The sequence below is a fragment of the Atractosteus spatula genome, chromosome 13, assembly GCF_055471065.1.
Source record: "Atractosteus spatula isolate fAtrSpa1 chromosome 13, fAtrSpa1.hap1, whole genome shotgun sequence".
In the NCBI taxonomy this organism is placed as follows: Eukaryota; Metazoa; Chordata; class Actinopteri; order Semionotiformes; family Lepisosteidae; genus Atractosteus; species Atractosteus spatula.
The window spans coordinates 20,571,087-20,592,824 of NC_142718.1; the positions used below are offsets into that span (position 1 = coordinate 20,571,087).

The 21,738-nt window shown below is 35.3% G+C and overlaps 1 protein-coding gene across 10 annotated transcripts in view; it reads right to left on the reverse strand.

Annotated features, from left to right (window-relative positions):
* The window catches only part of tns1b (tensin 1b), a 262,650-nt gene that overhangs the window by 34,389 nt on the left and 206,523 nt on the right, over window positions 1–21,738 (reverse strand). For 8 of the 10 annotated variants that reach the window (XM_088931354.1, XM_088931353.1, XM_088931352.1 and 5 more), the window contains one exon: window positions 5,090–6,703. In XM_088931354.1, coding sequence (XP_088787480.1) covers window positions 5,090–6,703 — 1,614 coding nt within the window. Of the gene's footprint in view, window positions 1–1,097; window positions 1,182–5,089; window positions 6,704–21,738 lie in introns of all 10 variants that reach the window. The other 2 variants (XM_088931349.1, XM_088931355.1) reach the window with 1 other exon arrangement.

The window sequence follows — 21,738 nt, forward strand, 5'->3', positions numbered from 1 at the left end:
ATAAAATAGAATAATCAATGGTCTTTGAAAAAATGCAAAACATTGCAAATATTTAAAGACAATTAACATCCCATTAACTTGGAATTACCATGCTGTTCTAAAAACATAACATCATTCATACACAGTACAGTAAATCATTTTCAGAATTTATACAAAAAAAATGCCCATTACCCTAATCTTGACACCCGATACTTGCATTATTAGTCCTTTTACTAGCTGTGTACCCTTTCGTATTTGCTCTGTTACAATCTCATAGAAGGAAGAGATCATTAGAAGTAATATTTGTATTATCTGTCTATATTTAATTAGCAAGAATATTTAATTCAACACAGCAAAGCAAATAGCATGTAAGAGGTGGACAACACAAAATTAGTAAGTTTAAACTAACGTTTTAAAAAATTAATCTAAATAGTTTAAGAAATAGTTTTAACAACTGGATTCCACAATTTTACTGTGACAGATTGTGTAAACCTAAAACGCAAACATTTATAGGTAACAAGCCTTATGACTTATGCATTTATAAAATGCTGCCTCTAAAAATGTTAATGTTTCTTAAACAATAAAGCACTGATAATGCTAAATTTGGAGAGCACATCTATTCATACAATGTTGTTATGAGTCTATCTAGTTTTTTTTTCAATAATAGGATTCAGACAACATTCAACATCTTGTTGAGTCATCATGCTAGTATGCATCATCAAAATAAACAGCATAAAAATAAAGCAGTTTAAGTAGGTACCTGCGTCAGGATGCGTAGGCTGCAAAGGAACAAGTTAAAGGTTTATTCTATGGTGAAAAGAGAAGAATGGAAACACAACGTTGTGTTTCCATTCTTCTCTTTTCAGCAATGAATAAACCTTTAACTTGTTCCTCTGCAGCATAAAAATGATGCAACCATGTTACCACTACTGTTTTTCCCCACCCATGAACTAGGCTGAAATATGCTACCAAGAAGGTGAATGGAATATAATGAGAGAAAAACATGCTGAGCTTCATTAAAGTGAAATGCGAGATGGGAAAAGTAACAAACGATAGAGAGGGTGCAAACAGGGAGAGGTTAGGAAAGCGAGGAGCAGGAGAGGTGGGAATGAACAAACCAGAGAAGGAGTAAGACCGCAGGCGATGGGAGGTGTTTGGTGGGTTCATGCTTTGCCAGATGCCCCTGATGCGAGCGTTGTATTCTGGAGGAGCAGGGTAACGCAGAAACCAAGGAGGAGAAGAGGAAGAGGAGGGGGTGGAGAGGGAGATGCATAAATGGTCCAGGGCAGAAGAACAAATGTTGAAAACAAGAGAAAGAGAAAAAAAGGTGCTGGGTTATTTTCAGCAAAATTAATACCCCATCAAAACCTTAATGTGAATCACTCTAAATTAGACTATTTTATATAAAGAGTATTATTTTGAACACAGGGACATCTTTTAATCCACAGTTCTGGTTATGCCCATTTATATTATATTTTTTATGAATTCAGGACTACTACAGATTTCCATATGTACAGAAACACAAATTAAACATACCGAAACAACAAATAGTTCAGCACTGTTTAAACAGAATCACACCTGACTAATATTGGCTTTGATGCCTGATATTAGTTATTACTGTATATATTACATAACTCAAAGCAAAAATATATATATATATTGTATGTTTCAGCACTGGCAATATGTGTGCTAGGGTTCATAAACCAGAACTTTGCTCAATTTATGTCATTTTTAAATTTTATTGTCTCACACAGGTCAATAAATGTTGTTTTCTTTTCTCCGGGGTAAAATCTGACTGTATGAGTTGGGTTTTTTTTTTAAACCTTATCAACATACTGTAATGTTTTGCCAAGTTTCCGCTTATGTTTTGGCTTTTCAAAAAGGTACTTTTTCCTCAAGACTGCTTTTAAGCATGTTAATATATTTGTTCAAGATTAAGTATCTGCTTCTGCTAGAATTAAATCTTCCTGAGTGACTCCCCTTTCTGCTCAGACTAAATGTTACCCAGTATCAGAACTGAGCATTTTGCTGTATTACTAGAATAGAAACTACAATCAAAATATCCAATAACTAGGTTTGCAGTGTGAGTACTATACATTATTATGAATATTTTATTTTCCAGATTACTTTTTAACTTTTGAATGACCAATACCATTCTGGGTTTAGCTAGCCTTGCAATTAGAAAGAGTATGCAATATGCTGCATAAAATGTACTGTACAGTATGTTCATGTCAATTTAGAAGGTTTTGTATATAGTATGTCTAGTGAAATACTTGTATGGTTGAATGGAAAGGTTTAGACATATATTGACTTTGTTGATGTCTATAAAGTTGGTTCCACTGCTGAGTACAGATAAATGCTTAAAAAATAAAATTATTTTTTCTGTCATACACAAGGCTTTAATGATTCAAAAAACAATATGTATGAGGATGTTTTGGTCAAAAGTCTTTCTTCGGTTGTTTAGAAAAAAGGTAACCACATTCCCAGCAGTCTGCTGTATTTTAGTGAACAACAATAAAGAACTTGAAATAAAATTAGTTCTATGTTTTTTTAATCTTCTGTAAACTGTATATATCATATATTGTATACATAGCTAATACCACTGTTTAAACCACAAATCTTCTATTCAAATTTCAATCTGCTACAATATGTACATTTCATCTGGAATAAGGACACTTTTTTAAATTACACAAATTTCACTCATGAGCCACATTTTAACAGATGTCTCTTGAAAGTCACAGTTCTGCAGTTTATTGGTAACCTAATATCTTCTATAGCAAATAAAGCAGTAATTCAATCAATCCATTTAGGAATTAAAACCAAAGGACCGTGTGGCTTCCTGGGGAGTGAGAAACTTAGACTTAGAGAACAATTTGACAGAACAGTATTATTTGAGTACAAAATTTCCATATGCAACCACTAGATGGCTGTGCCACCTGATTGAAATATTGTGAAAAATATTCCAGTAAGACAGTTCACAGTGATAGGATTTTCAGAATTGCTCAAGTACTTTTACTATGTTTTTTGTCAAATATAATATTACTTCCTTATTAGTAGAAAGAGTAGGAAGAGAAGAGAGAGATTTAAGTAAGTGCACTTCTATTCACTTATTTTATACAGTTTGTGACTACTGCAGCAATACTGCTAGATTTAATCCAAAATACAAAAATTAGCTTATTCTTTTGTTTTTAAGACAAAAAAATAATTACTTTTCTGAGTTAAGATTATGCTGAATTTATAAATTACATCTGGTATTTTTGAAGAAACTGGATTTTCATCAGAAAACAGTGGACAATTGACAAACAGTATGGTGTGTCAGTCACATCATTAACTGAAAATCCAGAAGAAATTCAGCAGTCACTACTACTGGTCATGATAAATGATGCTTGTAAAATTCTTCCTGAATACTGATAATGAAACCTGCTTTTAAATTGTGAAGGGTTGTGGTTTAAGTTGTGTCAGAGAATTTGTTGTATTTTAGCCAAGGACAAAAAAGAGTAGTATTATCAATATTAGTTTTACTGTTTTAATCTGTTTAGTAAACTCTACAGCATATTAAATGCAACTCTTACCAAACATAATCTGTATAATCAACAACTCAAATCAAATTAGATCAAAATGATTTATTTTTTTACCATATAGGAAGCCGGATATACAGCACACGCACCTTATTATACTATTCATTCCATATAACCACTAGTTCTGTGAACTGTGGAGGGCAGCAATGTAGACAGCAGAAACAGTTTCCCAAGCTTGGACTACAAGCATTTAGCACTGAACAATGCAGTTATTATGATGCCAAACTGTTGTACAAGTGCCAGCACTATAATAAAAAATAAGACCTATTGTGGTAAAAAATGTCTCTAAATATAAGTGGCCAAAGAAACAAAATCTAGGAAGCAACAGCTTTTCCTCTGTATAAAACATGTTGGAAATCCAAAGATGACTCTGAAAGACTTTAAAGTTCTAGACATTCCAGCTTTTGGATCACAGAACACGCTGGAAGAATTTCACTCCGGATTTAAAGTCTATTAACAGGATTTGAAATTTTAAATATTATATTTCACAAAACAGTTATTCTTTTTTTCATGCTGTATCATTTTATGGAGGTCAAATCCATTTTATTTTATCAATAAAACCAGCTGAATTTCTCAAAGGGTTGTTTTTTGGATATCATACAGTACAGTCAACAACAATGTCAAAAGTATATTGAAAAATGGGTCAAGTAAAATGAAAAACAAATCTCTTTCAAGTTCCAAAATAACTGCTTTCATGAACATCTACAAATCAGTAATTCTGGTATCAAAGATATGAAATGCAAGTTAAATGTATTTTTTGCATTTGTTTTTGTAGCACAATGTACCATAATACTTTAGGTGAAGGATTTCCAATCCTTGTCCTGGAGACCCATACACCCGCTGATTGTTGATCCAGTCAAGCTCTCAGTAACACAATTACATTAAATGTTTTACTTATAGGGTATATTGAAGTAAATGGATTCACTTTTTTACTGGTTGTAGGTCCTTATATTAAACTATTACCTACAGTACTGTTTATCTTGAAAAATATTAAGGTATTGGACAAAATACTCTAAACTGAAGGCTTTCCTAGGAAAAAGATGTTCTGGGAATACCTTTAATACAAGTGAAACATACTAATATTTGAATGCATACAACCAGATAAAGACTTAAAGCAGGAGGCATTTCAAGCCATTTCGAATGGACAACTTTTTAAACCTTTCCAAGTTCTTACAAAGAAGGAAGAGAGACCTATAAAACCTACTGGACAACAGCCATAGGACCAGAGTTGGCATTCCTTGATATGAGATACAGCAGTAGTTATACAGTATTGAAAATACAAAAGCAAGGAAGCCAGCATTCCTTATAACAATCTTGTATATAAAAAAATAAAAATACACATTTTGAAAGTTTATACTGTATTGCAGTTGAGCTGGTCATTTTTATCGTATTCTTCAAATTGAATATATAACATTTTCCTTCTTCTATATCCATAATAAAATACCATAATTCAGTGTATTTCAGGTATTGCACCATACATTTGTCAAACCCAGTTTTACTAAAAAATTAAATGAGTGTAAAATTGTTCTTACCAGCCACACGGTGAGCCACCAGTCCCTCTAAGTTGTACTGTTCCTTTTCAGGCTCCACTTCTTTGGGTGGTGGTGGAGACTGGGAAGTGACGGGGGGCAATGGGGAAGAGGAAGCACTGCCCCCTGCTGCACTGTAGCTGCGAGGGAGTCCCACATATGGTGAGGAGACATGGAAGTCATGTTCCTGGAGCTCAGGAGAGTAGGATGCAGTGTTTGTGGGATAAGTGTTGAGGGGCCTCAACTGGAGCTGGCCAAATGCACCTGTAGATGATTCTGTTGAATAGGGCAGGGCTGCTGTGCTTGCTGGACCTATGTTGCTGGGTTTCTGTTGCCCATAACTGAGTGCATTGTATGGTTCAGATGAAACTGCAGAGCTTGGCGAATATGTATTTGCAGGCTTCTGTGGACTGAAAGCAGCAGATTGCTCTGTTGAATAATTCTGGGCAGCAGCTGTTGTAGGATGGACAGTAGGGATGGGCCTTTGTTGACCCTGACCATAGCTGGCAGAAGGTTCATTGATATAATGTGGCACTGAAGTGTCTGCTTGATAGGCTGGTAACTGAGAGAAAGAAGGCTGAGTGGTTACCACACTGCTGTCTCCTGGGAATACCTGGACTGTAGAAAGTGGAGCGCTGTAGGACTTGGGAAGATGTGTCAAGGCAGGGTCCAGGTCCAACATGAGCATGTTCAGAGCCTCAATCGACTGCTCAATTTCCTGCTGGGAAGCTGTGTGGGGAAACTCAGGCAGGCTGTGAGTCTGCAAGCTGGGATTCGAGTGACCACCATCAAGGGACCCTTCTTCAGGAAGACCATGCAACTGCCAAGCATTCAGCCCCCTCTGTACTGCCTCTCTACTGCTGGTACTCCTGGCAGGGGCCCTGGGCATCAGCTTAGGGACAGTTTCCAAACTGGGAACACCAGGTGCACCAAAGGACTGTGACCGGTAAATGTTGCCATTTTGGTTAGCATAGCTGCCCTGCGGTGAGCCTAGGTTTGAATCCATGATATGGTCCTGAGCTGAGGCAGAGCTCCGGACCCCCTGGACTGGCATCCCCACTGATTTTTCAAGGGTGATTTTCTCTGGGTAAGGGCCATCCTGCCCATTAATCACTGTTTCGATTGGGTAATAGAGCTCTGCAGGTGTTGCTCTGCCCTCAAAGGATGACAGTGTCCCTAAGCTGTCCACACTGTTTGCCTCCTGACTGTTAGGAATCTCATCATCAAGAATGTCAGTTTCCCTCTCTGCACTATTGTTCCCATTAACATGGATTTGGGCTGGTACTAGATGACGCACACCACCTCCTCCTCCCCCTCCAGCCAAAGTGCCCAAGAAACTCTGTTGATTCATGGGTGCCTCTAAGCCACTCAGGAGCTGATCAAGCTCTTTCTTTTCCTCAGGGCTTAGCGGTTGAGTGACTGTTGCTGCCTGCTGCCCAGGGTCATCGGTCCGGTCAGTCTTGATAGAGGCAGTGGAGTTACCCGAGTCACTACTGACAGAGAGCGCGTGATCAACTGCTGGAAGGCCGTTGGCAGTAACTGTTCCTTCGATGGACTCCTTCTTACGAACCTTGGCGTAGAGACTTCCGTCTAGAGGACCTTGTGTGTGAACAACATCTGAAATAAATCAAAGGAAAAAAGTCTTAGTTTTATGTCAATCCTAAAAACTGTAAAGACCATTTTCTAAATGCTTTATCTAAGAGACAAAGGACTCAGCAACAAGGCACCTGGACAGGATGCCAATTCATCATAGGACACACACACACAAATACTCACTCACACCCAGGATCAGTTTTCCAAGAAGCCAACTAACCTACAGTACCAGTATGTCTTTGGACTGTGGGAGGAAACCGGAGCACCCAGAGGAAACCCATGTGAACACACAGAGAACATAGAAACTCCACACACACAGCACCCCAGATCCAGAATTGAACCCAGGGCCCCAGCACTACAAGGCAGCAATGAAGACCACCGTACCACTGTGCCAGCCAATACAGTATCAAGTATTAAATAAAAATTAAAATAAGAAACATACATTCTAACTACAGATTGACTACAATTGAAATCGTGATGCTAGCTCACTAAGGCAATCATAGAAACTCTTCCCTTGTAAAGAACTGAACTGACTCTTTGATTTCTCTGAACAAAACTGCACAAACATTCATATCCTCACAAACAAGGTGTGGGTGACCACAAAAAGTAACAAAGTTTAAGTATTGTTTTTTTAAATTATTTTTGCTGTCACCAACTGTGCTTTCCAGAAATGATGGGCTTTTCTATGGTTTTATAAGCACTCTTTACATTCTCTGTAACTGAAGACCATAATCATTTCTGATCTAGCCACCTACATTTGACTACAAGATAACACATTTTCAATTAAAAGCATGTACCCTGTTTTTATCTGATTGAATTAAAACAAGCATTTCTTCATTTCTTTAACACATAGAAAATAAAGTGGCATATGTTTAGGGAAAACAAGGCTGGGTTTCAATTTCTAGACCCAGAATGCTAATTATTAACACCTGAAGTCCTTGGCTTAATGTGCTGACTTCACAGAAAATGCAGAATGCATCTGCCAGTTTTCTCAAACACAAAAAAACAACACTGAGGGGGAATAAAAAACCCATCAGAAAACTAAAAGCTGTTCAATTATTGAAACAAGGTCATTTTTGTGCCAACAAAACCTTTTTCTCCTTCTTTTGCTGACATGCTCATTACACATAGAGCTTAAAAAAAGTAATCTTTGTGAAATGCATACCAGGCTGATGCACAACTTTTGATTTACTTCATTCCCTTTGAACCAGACTTGGAATCATGGCTTCTGTGGGTTTCAATGTCAAATAGTACATTAAAAACATCAGTTGTTTAGAGGTTGTTTATACATCTGCAAAGGACTTTTCGAGGTTATTGTTTGTTATTGAATCTAATAAACATTGTGCTGTTTTTAAAATATTCCTGTACATTAATGATGTCTCTATGGCACATCGCTTACTTTTGAAATATAAATAGGGGGAAATACATGAAGTATAGATACATAGCTTTTATTTTTGAATTAGAACTTTATTTTGAGTTAAAATACTGTAAATACACACACTCTAATTACCGGAGGCTCATACAGTAACTGCAAGAATATATGCTGAATATATTTTTTCAGTGCAATAGTAGAAAACATATAATAAACTTAGTCCAACTCTATAACACCTTTTACATTGGAAAAATCTTACCAATTCTCCATAAATGGACTGTTATTGATTAGGCCCAGATAATCCCACATAACCATCTCTCTTTTTTCTCAGCACTGCCTTTCTAAATCTCTGATGAGTCCTTAAAGGCTACAGGATCTTCCCAGGAAAAGTTATGAATTACGGAGCCAGAGGAATGAGTCAGAAATGGAAAACTGTCTTAAGAAATAAGTGCCTTATGGTATTTCCTGACTCCTTGGAATCAAAGCAAAACATTTCCTAAACACACAAGCAGTAGGTTTTCTCAGCCTGTTCCCTCCTACTTACAGCTCTAAACTGCTACTGGTCAGTTTTGTAGGCCGTTGTGTTTACAGTGCTGCTAAATTAACAATGTTCTCATTGTTCCCCTTGGTCAGCTATTGTCAAAACATGTTAGTCGTAAGTGTGACAATGAGCAAAGGTTTCATTTTGACCATGACCCAAACAATGATATGACTTTGGTTTCAGACCCTGCCTATTAATAGACCTGCCAACATCTCTGAAAGTCCAAGAAGTTGTCACGTTGCATCTGTCTATCACCATGTGATTTTGCAGTGTCTTTCTGCATGCCAGATAATTGAAGGAAATTATCTTGTCTGCAAAACAGCTGCATTTTATGTGCTGTAAAACTTTTTGGAGCATACAGACTACACTAATCACTGTCCTACACTTCAGTGTATTTCTATGTTGCACAAATGATTCTAACTAAACCTATACAATAGTAACAACTAACTAAACCTAGAAAACAGTAAGCTATAGATATCATTGGTAATTCAACACAATATTCTGATATTTACAAAAAAGAAATAAAATAAAAATATTTAGATGTGATACATCTGGAATCTAAAAACATTTTTGCCACTTTAAAAATCCATGTAAAACAATGAATGTTAAAAGCAAACATTGGTAGTGTTCTTCAGACTTACCAAAACCTGTAGTAATGTTTTGATTTACAGTATCTATCATTAGTAGTTACACCTACCTCTCAGCACCTCAAATCACAATCAAAAGTCCAGGCTCCCACTTCACTATGTCCCCAACTAAAACTGAAAGGTCCAGAGAGAGGTTTCTCTTGTTGTTTGATTTGCAAGCTCCTCAGAATTCTGGGTTGTTCCATAGCAATGCTCAACACAGCTGCTTTACAGAATTAGTGGGATTGTAAATTTTAACACAGAACGATGAGTGTAGTCTGTGGTTGCTGGTTGTTTATAGGCAACTGGCCATTTAAATTAGTAGCATATTGTACTGAAATCATTAGCAGAACCTCTTTGTCCATTAACAGTATAGCCCCAGGCCTTGTATGCAAATGAAGCCAATGAAAAATCAAATTTGCAAATAATTATGTTGTACATAGATATTTAAAAAATATTTAATTTTCGAATGTACTAGGGCACTTATGACTGCCCAGGACTCAAAAATATATAAGAATGTAAAAGGATTAACTTTCTTAGAATTAATATATTTTTGTACTTGGAATGTGTGCTGAAAATCATCTAGGGCAGTGGTTCTCAAACTGTGGTACGTGTACCACTGGTGGTGCAGTACGTGGAGTGCACCCAAGTGGTGTGTCAGATGACCCTGGAAATTTGTTGTGTTCACTGAAAAATTGGGAATTAAAAATTGTATAATTAAAAATTATGTAAAAATGTAATCGGTTTCAGAAAGCTTGGGACGAGTTTTCATATTTTTCATATTTTCTTTTCAAATAAAATTAGTTTATGTGTCAAATACGCAGCCTACGTACTTAGCTATGTTGATACAGCACATGCTAATACTTCAGTGCTCATACTGTTTTCCAAGAAAACAAATGATCTAAAATTAATACCTCGCAAAAATCAAGTATTATGTCATGGCTGAAAGGAATAGACACCAACAGTACTGACACCAGCTCCGACAGATCACGCACACCTGTTGAGAATGAGGAGAATTATACATCGGTCACCGACACTAGCTCTGCTGCTGAACCTGACACAGACAGCACTGCTAGTGTTAGCAAGTGTCAGAAAATGACTACAGGGCAGTATGATCCAAATTATCTAAGTGTGCACTGCTATTTTTATTTTATGTGTGTGAGAGTGTGTGTGCGTGCATGTTGGTCATTGAGATTTTCTGTGGTTGCTATGAGAAGATGACTTGTACTGTAGGTGGTACTTGGATGCTTTGGTTTGATCAGGGGTGGTACTTGGTCCAAAAAGTTTGAGAATCACTGATCTAGCGTCTTACTTCACACAATTGCCCTTTGTATAAGTGAGCTTTTCAAACTTAACAGCTGTATTAAAATGCCCCAAAATTCCAGTTTTAAAAATGCAGGGTTAGCAAATCGAGATACAATAGATCAAAAATAAAATTACAGCATGACTTCTATAGACGTGAATGCATCCTTAAACACAGTAAGATATACAGAAACTTTCTCACCAAATACTTCAGTTCTTCTACTTATTATAACATTATTTAAAATCTGTGAAAGAAATATACATAATTTCCTGTGATACTGTTGATTTAAACAATTTCTGCAACAAAAATACAATAGGAAAATGTTGCAGCTCTTTTAGATCTATTTTATAGATAGACAAGACTCTTCAGTGATTTTGTTTCATTTTTACAACACACTCAGGGGCTTCCTTTTACACATGATTTTTGGAAAAAATTGACCTCATCCCTATCCATTAAGTTGGCTGCAGTTGTCAATGACAACCTCCAGGAAGTTCCAAAGAGTCTATAGAATCAAACTACTGTAGTAATGAGTTCAGGATATTCTGCTACACACAGGAGGCAAACTTAGCATTTTGTCATTTTAAAACTTCTATTAGCTTCATTACGAATGTGAACATTCCCATTGCATCATCAACTAAAAGCCACTTAAAAATGTAAAACTTGATCTTCCACCTTCTTAACCATGGGAAAAATTGTATGAAATGGCTATTATTGTACAATTCACCAATCAATTTCTGCACGACTACGCAAATATGTATAGGATAACAACAGCAGCATACAGTATGATTCAAACATTACAGTAAGCAAAAGCTATGCTAAATTAATTTTGTAAGTAGTCTGAATTTTTTATATTAGAATTTCCACCTGTCTGCATTTAATACAATTAATAATTACCTACCTGTCTTGTTGTTTCTCTCCTGAAAATCCAGACAAATTAACTTTGCAGATTACAGAACAGAAACACATAGTTTGTTTTAAAATTCTAAGATGGACGTTCTCCTGTACATAAACATAGTGTTACAGGAGCAGCTGCAGCTCTATAAAGTACACAGGAAGACAGGTCCTGGATTCTTGTGCCGTGTCCTTCCCTACAGCTCTTTCCAGAGCCTGGATTGATTTGGTTCAGCAAAGTCTGAATGCAACCCTTCTTAGTGGGAGTCCCCCCCCTGGGGAGGACTTTATCATCTTACAGCTATGTGCCTCATAGCATGACATCACTCAGGCCAGTCTACAGTCAGTGTACAACAGACTGATATGTCCCCTCTGTTCTCTCATTCTTAGAATGCAAAACAAAACGCAGCTCATATATGGATACATACTGTATGCATACAGAGAAGCAAGCTAAAATACAAACAGAAGATTGCTTTAAAAAAAGAAGAAAAAAGGTGTTAGACTCCAGTACTGTATGCAAAATGGAAAACAGCCACGAATCTGAAAGGGAAAAATTTTTCCAGCTGTTGAACGTTCCATCGGAAAACAGAAACAATCTGTGTCTCAGTTTAGGGACCCACACCCTCTGTTAAGCTGGGTGGGGAAAAGGGTGGGATTGAAGAGAACAAAGTGGCAGCAAGCCTATGAGAGACTCATTGAGTATTAGGTAATGAAAGAACATGGTTGGGATAAAAGAAAATCAATCTTTTTGAAAAGAAATTGCTACTTTTATGACTCAATACGTTGCTCAACAGCTCAACAGGTGAAAACCTCACATGTGCACAGCAGTCTCTCTTATTCTTCCAATAATGAAGTGAAATTGAGATTGATTTGATTAAGATTGATTTAATTTTCTGTTATAGATGTCAGAAGGGATTATACTTCTATAATGTTTCTTTTTCCACTTCAACATCACCTAGTCCAATTCTATTTCAGAAGATGTATAAAAATATAACAATAATAATAACAACAACATTGGTAGTTCATACAATCTTATAAATCATTTTAAATTAATATTTTTTATGTCCATTTACAATTATTATTATTATGTATTTTACTTTAAGAAGCAACAATAGTGCATTTGCAATTTCCTCTATAGAATTTCCTACTGTCAAATTTGTATTGCATTATTTATTATAAGAAGGCACAATGACGAGCCTAGAACAAATTGTATATGGAACTTGAAAGATGTCTCCACGTCCAGATGATTTTTCTTAGTACTCTGGTTTCTTCCCAACCAGAATATTGAGGACATTGGGTGTTTCATGAATGTCTCTAAATTGTCATACTGTACTTCCTCACTCTCCAGCTACTCTGCCACGCCTCCTTATGTATACTGGATGTGTATGCGTCTTGGCATTTGAGTTCCATCCAGGGTGTAATACCACCTTGACCTTGGACCTGCTGCCTGCCAAATTAGACACTGGCTCATTGTGATCTTTCAAATATAAAGTGAAAGTGACTGAAAATGGATGGATAGGTTCTTTATTGCAAAACAATTAAACATTGCCCTTTATGTAAAGATACTGATAAAATGTATGAAGAAAAGAACTCAAAACCAAATGCTAAAATGAAAGAAATCATAAACATAATAGTCATATGTAGTAGGATATTGGAACCATTTTTCCTATAACATTGTATTTATAAATAGCGTTAACATAGTTTTTAAGAAAGACATATATGCTTACATGCTTATATCGTGTGCTTTAAACAAAGACTTTTTTTGTTTATTCATACCTCATGCACAGGGTTTGAAAAGAACTTATGCTGTTTCTTTTCATCTCAGCCTATTGCCCCATACTGCGTGATGGTAGCTGTTTAATTAATAACATATTATGGAATGGTTTAGCCATTAACAGAAAACTCTAAACTTAGGATCATGTCAGTACAGATATTCTCTAAGACTTAAGAGCTAAATCATAGTACATTTAAAAAAATGGTCAACAAGCAAAATACTTGATTTGCAAGTTGAAAAAACCAAAAGGATGCTTAAAAGTCAAGAGACTTCTTCGTAACAACTAAAACTAGTTTTTTGTCTTTAGCATTTTTAAATTCACTAGGAATAACAACACCCAAGAAGTAAGTTCACTGAGTGTTTTAGTCAAACTTTGGCTTAACCTGTTTGGCTGAGGGCTAACCACCTGGCCATAGGACGAGGAGACTAGGAACCCCATGCAGAGTGAGGAGTGTCCAAGGGGTGGCTGCAAAGGTGGAGATTGGGTGCAGGAGGGATGCAAAAGATGAATGTGAGGGAGAAAAGGGGCTAAGGGGCTATAATGTGAACTGTGTAGTTCACAATATAATTTCTAATGTGACAAAGTTATGTCAATAATGATTATGATTTAGGGCATCTGAGACTGATTGAACTTGCCCATTGTCATCCCTCTAGAACTTAAACAGCATTAAATAAATATAAGGCTAAAATGTTTGTAATAATAGCATGTAGGTTCTCTAAGCCAAGTGTATTTGATGAGATAGATTGATAGATACCACTGTCAGCTGAGTAGTGACACCCACTGTGGAAAGTCTGGGAGGCAGGTAGGCACAGCCAAGAAAAGTTAGTGTTGAAGCTCATGCCAATAAAATGCAATGCAGTCAATAAAATGGTACAAAATGTTCCTTCTGTTTCAGACATGGGTGGGATTTTTAAAGTGAGGTAATATGTTTGTTAAAATTAAATATTACTAAGAGATGTGTACTACATAACATAAATCTCAGAGGCATCTTGTCATCTTTGAAATGCAGAATGTTAATAATAAAACTGCCTTCTCTACCTAATACGGTTACCAGTGGATTTCAGTGTGATTCACTCTGGAATGTGTTATTTTCACTCCTGTGCTATGTTGAGTAATGGACAGTTCTGGTAAACTGCCTAACAGGTTGATTGAACACACTTATGGGTTTCAGCTTGGAGTTTTGTCCCCTCTTGATCAAATGGATTTTTAGAAACCATAATAAGAAATACCAGAACCAGTTCTTTTTTGGACAGGTACATTCAATAGACAATAAATGAACTATTTAAAGCTTCAACCAGATACCATTAGGAAGATTTCAGATTATCAAGTTAAAAATTACTTTCTTGACAGTCAAGGAAATTAATACACCACTACCTGCTTGTTAAATTGTGTCTATAAATTCACATGCAGTCTCAGGCTGTATATATAGTAGTTCTTTGAATTTAAACTCTCAGTTGTTTTTTTGCATTTTGTATTTGAGGATGTTGCTGGAGCATGTAGGTATAGTGAGATTTGACTTAACTCTGCTTACAGAGCTAGGAGGCTGGGTCCCCCATGCAGAGTGAGGAGTTAACCAAGGGGTGGAGCTCCAAGCTGCAAAAGTGGAGATGAGTTGGAATAGGATGCATGAGACAAAATGTGAAAAGAGCAAGATGGGCTTATGATATAGCTGGGAGACATGACATTGAAAATGATAATGATTTAAACCGGCAGGGAGGAAAGTTGACTTTTGTTGTCATCACTCCCAAACTTCAGTTAAGAACATCCACAAAGTATTGTTTGTGAATATCTTCCAACAATTCCAATACAGCTTATAAATGGATTTCTCTTTTTTTTTTACAGTTTTGCTAAAATTTGAAAGTTTTCAACAAAAAAAGTCCCCTTTGTGTTTCACGCAATGACAGAAAATTAATTTGAGACCTGGTGCTGGTGATTATGATTAGCACAGCACAATGTTTTGGATTTCAATCCAGCCTCTAAAAGAGTTTTATTCATGATGGGGCCCTTCTGTAGTGTGTCACTGGTCATTAGAATGAGACCTAAATCTTCCATGCATGCATCTTATATATCATACCACACCATACATCTAATCATTGTGATCTGGGTAGATCCAGTTCACTAGCAATAACTAAGGGAAGTTGAAAAGCTTCATTCGCATGTTGTTATGATGGGTCATGCAGGGGTCAACATGAATAAATTTCACTCCAAATGCTGTAACAATGTAACAGTTTTTAAAATAACTATGACTCAGCTATTATTACAGTTTCCTAATGGATCTCCTTGGTAACTAATATAAAGCAAAGAATACTGTATGTGAAATGTGTAGAATTGCAGTTCTGTGACTTTTAAACATTAATAGCTTCTGTTTTTACCTTGTATATATTCCTACCATTTGTGTTTTTAACTCAATGCATGAAATTAATGTTTACTTGTTGTCCTTAAAAGATATACAGCAAACTATGATGGACACCATAACATATAGTATTTGCTGTGCTGTATGTAGTTGTCAAACATTGCCCAAGACTAAGATTCATCTAGGCAGAAGCAATACCCTAATAAAAATATACACCAAAATAGGTTTTCTATTAATAAGTGGCTGTTTGAGTGTTTACCGCCCCACACTTACTTCTATTTCGAATGTGAAACAGCAGATGCCACCAGATGGGACTGGTGGTGATAATGATGTCATAGTTATAATTCAACAGCACAACTTTTTCTCATATTGTGAAATTTGTTTTGCAGTTTTTTTTCCCACAGGTACAAGCACTTGTCTTCATTTAAAAATTGATATGAGTGTTTTGGGATAAACCAATGCATTATCCAGATTTTTCCATTTTTAATTTTTAAATTAATGCAAACCTTTCTAACAATTTAATATATCTACCAAAAAAACAACCTCTGACCCTAAAAAAGGATACAAAGCCTTGCCAGAAAATCTACCCCTGTCACAACCTTAACATACTAATGCTCTTTTACCTCATTTTCAAATTTCACATATGCTTTTTATAAGTAAATCTATGGAATGTTGTCATTTAACATGGTACTAGAATACAAATGTATGTAAATACCTAAGCTTTGCTGACTCTATGGAGTCCCTGTGGGAGTAGCAGAGGGACCCAATGTCCATCATAGTTACTGAAATAGCTCTAAACTCACAACAAGCATGCTGAAGGAATTACTAAGAGACTCAGAGGGAGACATAAATCAGCTGCAGACGTCTGACCTCCAGGCATTCTTCTATTGAAAAAAAAATCCCTTAATAGACTTTTTCTATGGCCAGGTATAGCAAATGGTTTTCCGTAAGAGTCCAGATACGCTTATGAGTCATACTCACTCTGAAGATTTTGAAACAGCTGAGTAAGAGAATTCCAAAATTATATTAATGAGTGTTATGAAGCCACAAGAGCAGTTTTGTCCCATGGCATGAGAGTCATAGTAGGAAGGTTTTGAGGGTTACTTTCCAAAATGCCATTACAGGCTGTCTATGTTTTTAACTCAAATTTTTAAAAAAATCTTAAAGAAGAAGGTATTATCTAGAAATGTCAGCTATCATGTGGAGGTGTTGTTGAACCTTGACAACCCAAATATTGTATATTTATACATTTATATATAATCTATATATACAGTATATAATTATAGCAACGTTTATATAAATGACATGAACACCCACAAGCACAGCCTGTGTTGAGCTGGGCTTTTCTGCAAGGTAAGATAAATAATTAATGTACTTCTGAAAGTGTTGAGTGTTCAATAGAATCTGTTCTGAAGGTCTAACTTTTCCATATCCATCAGTATAAATTGCACTTTATGTTCTTGTGAAAATGGCACCTACAAAGTGTTGGACAAAATATTCATGGAGTAAGCATTTTAGTGAGTGCAGCTGGTGTGCAAATGTACATTTTCCTTAATCCATAAAATGCTTAAGTACAGGACCCACTCTGCTGTAACTGAGAAACAAGTACAAAAAGGCCAAAGTAGTTTGAATCACATTAAAAATGCATTATAGACATCTATAATACATTCGCAGGCCTTCAGTAAACATTCCAGTTAATGCAAGATTATTAGAATTTTTTTTTAAGTCTGCAGAAAAAATCTATAAAACATAAAATGGAAGATTACATCAAGATAAATGTAATTTTAACTTAATCACTTCAGTCAAGTTCCTCTTACAAAAAAACTATAAAAAATACTAATGAGGTTTATCTACATTGTATAAGAAACCTATGAAATGACCAGAATATAAATATATAATTTACAAGGAAATTACTTCTTTTGCAAAATTATTTATTTACTGTAAACATTTTTTGTCATTTTTTCATATAGCAGGAGTGATTCAAAACATTATATTTTACAACAACAACAAAAAGCCTATCACGTACATGTTACCTCTGCTGGGATAACCTAATTTGAAACAAACTGGGAAAAAAAATAGCTCAACAATGATTCACACATAAATGAAACTTTCTTTGTTCTTTCTTTTCTTTTTTTTTTAACCTTATCTCTGAATTTCATTCCAGTTCAGAAGTTCAGTTTTCTTTGAAAACAATTTGGTGTTTTTATATCATCCATATTTAAGTAACCAGAGCAAGTATATTTTACTGTGGAAAAAAAAAAGAAAAATGAACAGGATGGGAACACAAAAAAGTAAGATGTCAATAGTACTACAATTTGGCAAAGATTTTTTTTTTGCAGTTAATTAAAACGTTTTAGAAGACTTTTCAGTGATTTTTTTGGAAAGGAACCACTGTATACTCTCTCATAGCCATACTGTGTTGTTAACGACATGTCATTGAACAATTCACGCTCCACATAACTGATTAAAATGCCAGAAACAATACTGGCTTACAGTCGTGTGCAGTTCTGCTATGAATGAATATACATTAAATCTTATAAATAGAGTTTAATGTCAGGCCATTATGGTATCAGATGTACTATGTACATACAAAACAAATCTAACTCAAAGAATAAGACAACGGGCTCATATATTTTGCATGTGCATAAACAATTAGTGAGAAAAATATGAAGTCAAGGCTCAAAAAAGAACTGATAAAGTAACTACAAATTTCTGTTTTAGTGTATGAATACATGTGTTTGTAATGAATTTGTATAATTGAGTATATTTAGTATAACATTTCAGTACAGGTGATGTAATGTCTCAGGAAAAGCAATCAACCTTAATAGTTCCACTCCAACCAGACTGGCCCTTTTGAAGCATTGCCTAGAACTCTGTACAATGGTTTGCTGTGGTTGGCAGCTGTACCAAGAAAGCAGGGGTAGTCCACAATTCCTTAAATACTGAAAAACCAAAAATTGCATTTGATTTCAGGAATTGATTCCATGTACTGTATCTCTTTAGTTGGGGTTTTATGACATTCTACAGTGGCTAGGCTGACGGTTAGTAATTTTCTTTTAGGAAACTATAGTCAGTTGTTAATCAGTACTTGAGACTCTAATATTGAAAAATCATGCACAAAAATCCGTAGTATCACAAAAGCAAAAAATAAATGAAAGTATGAGAGAAATTACATAATACACTGGCCCAAAATCACAATATTTGGGTCAATTCCATCCCAACATCACCATCATTGTTGTGAATGTACGGCACAAAACAGTTGCATTTGAAGATCTCCTCTAGTTACAGTGCCACTAAAAAGTCTGGTTGCTTTTCCTGTTTGGCATGTGGTGTCTCCTGAAAACAACTCGCCTTTATGAAAGACCCTTTTACCCAGCCCTCTTATTATACGGTAATACACAATCATTTATGCAAATATGCCCCCCATATAAATAAAAAAAGCTTCATTATTGTAATCTCATCAAGTGTAATAAAGTAACAATTAAGAAAAGCAAGCAATTTTGGCAGCCAAATCCATTCAGTTGTAAAATTCAGAGCTGCACCCTTGTTAACATGTACTGTAATATAAAAAGGGACTATAATTGCATGAAACAAAATAGAGAAATTGAATAAAGTTTGTCTTGCCTTTTTTAACTAATGGTGAAGCCCTTCGTTTATACACTAATTCCATTAAATAATCTTTGATCTTTATATACAGAATTTGAGTTTTTTTACAGAATGACAAAGATTTCAAATTCTGTTTTCTTTTTTTAAAAGACTTTGCTCTCCCTTGATGTTACTGTGCGCAGATTTTACGTTTATAGCAATATTTGAGTCAATTCACTCAACATTGGAGTAAAAAATAGATTAAAATACAATTGTTATGGTTTCACTATGTTCTTAATCCAACTGTTCAAAATATCTTACATCAGCAGGAATCAGTTTTCTCTCATATATTGTTTTTTTTATTACCTGGTGAAAACATAGCAGCTGTTTCTTAATTTGGCTGATGCATACAGCATATTCAAGGACTACAACAAACAATCAATAAGTCCAATGTAATTCATTACAATTTATTGCAAATTAGTTCACCTTCCCAACTAATTAGTTCATGCACAATCAATGGATTGTACTTGTGGCATAACAGAATAATTAGCTTTTTGCATACAGTACATAAAATCTTACAATTTGCTGAATGTCTACTAGTGCTCATTCAGAAGAGTAGCAGAAAAGCAGAGGGATCTCAAAAGGTTGTTTTAAAAGTGCATGAATGGGTGCATAAATGTGATTTATGCATGCATCTTGGTGCAGATGTCATTATTGTCAAGCAATCTGATTTGTTAATGGGTAAGGCCAAAAAAGAAAACAGCCTTCCTTTAATGCCAAACAGCTGAGAAAAGCTGCTAGGAGAGGAGACCAGCTGAGGTACCGTGATGAATTCTGAATGAAATACCAGCAATTATCACTATGTATCCTAGGTCTACTGTCATCCCTGTTTATCGTGCTCCAAACATAGAACACTGGTCCCACATTAAGTCTCCAAAATGAAGGAGCTCCTGAATTTTTAACACAGTAAAGCTACTTAATGCAATAGTCTTTTTTTTTACCACACATACAAGAAAATATAGTTTTGGCTGCAAGCCATTATTTTTCACAGATATCATAATTTATCCTAACATAGATTAACACTTAATCATTACTCCCCTGCACCTACTGTGTAAAAGATGATCTTACATTTGCATTGCAAAGCCTTAAATTGTATAAACGTTTACACTCTGAAATGGAAAATAAAAAAAATAACTCACTAAATGAAAGGAATATTTGGATATAGAGCTACCAGTACTTCATTTGTTTTTCACCATGTACATTTTGTTTATAATTTGCAAACATTTATATTGTATTTTCAGTTTATTTGTATATGGACCTACCTTAAATTACATACTGTAATTAATCATAAACGGATATTATCATTCTACATATGTGCCAAATATTTTGGGCTAGATACAGTATGAGAAAGCATGATCTACAGTACATCAACACATTCCTAGCCTGCTGTCCACCCTGTGTGTGGGAGGAAGATGCTGCCTAATGTAAGAAGGACAGATTTGCTATGGATACAGTAACTAAAAAAACAATCAAAGACCACACACGTTTCTCATTTACAGTACATGGCCTTTTCATAGCCTGACAACGACTTTTAAGAACCAAGCTATTTGACTTACATTCTGCTCCAGAAAAAAAAAAACAATGACATATCTCCTTTCCAGTACTAACAAACACTAGATTTCATGGTAAACCAACAACAGACTAAGGATCACTTCATTTATACAAGTATGTGTTAATAGCCTGTAAAGGGCCTGTTATTTCTGCTGCATTACACTGACCTGTCTGGGTAGCAACTGAAATGGCAGCTATTCAAATTAGAGAAGCAGCCATTCCAAAACTTCCCTTAATAAATGACAGTAGTGTGAGCTGCTATAAATTTTCAGGAAGAAGAGTAAGAATTTCAATGTAGGAAAAATGAGTATTTTATGCTGTTGTGAAACAGGTTTAAAATCAAGCTTTCAATGAGATGTATTTTTAAAGATAAAATATTGTTAAATAATTACACCCAGACTGCGTCTTCCTAGACTTTTGTTTATATTACTAAAAATAATTTGAAATGACTTATGTTGTGTGCAGGACATTAAATGATAATGTTAAAAAAACAGCAGATAAAGGTTTCAGAACAGAAGTACTGAACACAGTTGCAAATTTCTAAATGTATATTTTTACCCTCCAATCAAACTTATATTTATATTTGAACCCAGTGAATTAATATTTATACAAATATTAATATAAATATTTATATTTGAACCCAGTGAATTAACATAACATATTTAATCATTTAATGTTATTTTTCTTGATAATGAGTATCCAGATTTTTACTCTTTATAACTGTGCATGCAGAGCAACACACTATTGTTCTGAGAAACATTTATCTTTAAAAAAGCACTTGCAACATAATTTGACAATGTTTCTGTTTCATTTTCAGACACCCTGGGTAACTGCAAATTATTATAAAATTCAAACATATTTTTATCTTTCTGAACATATCAAAAACCTTACAATATTCAGTGCAGCGCTTTCTGTATCTCACAATCCTTCATGGGCACCAGTTAAGGGTGTTGGGCATCCCGTATTACAATAGATTTAAGTAGGTAGCTGCATCAGCACGCA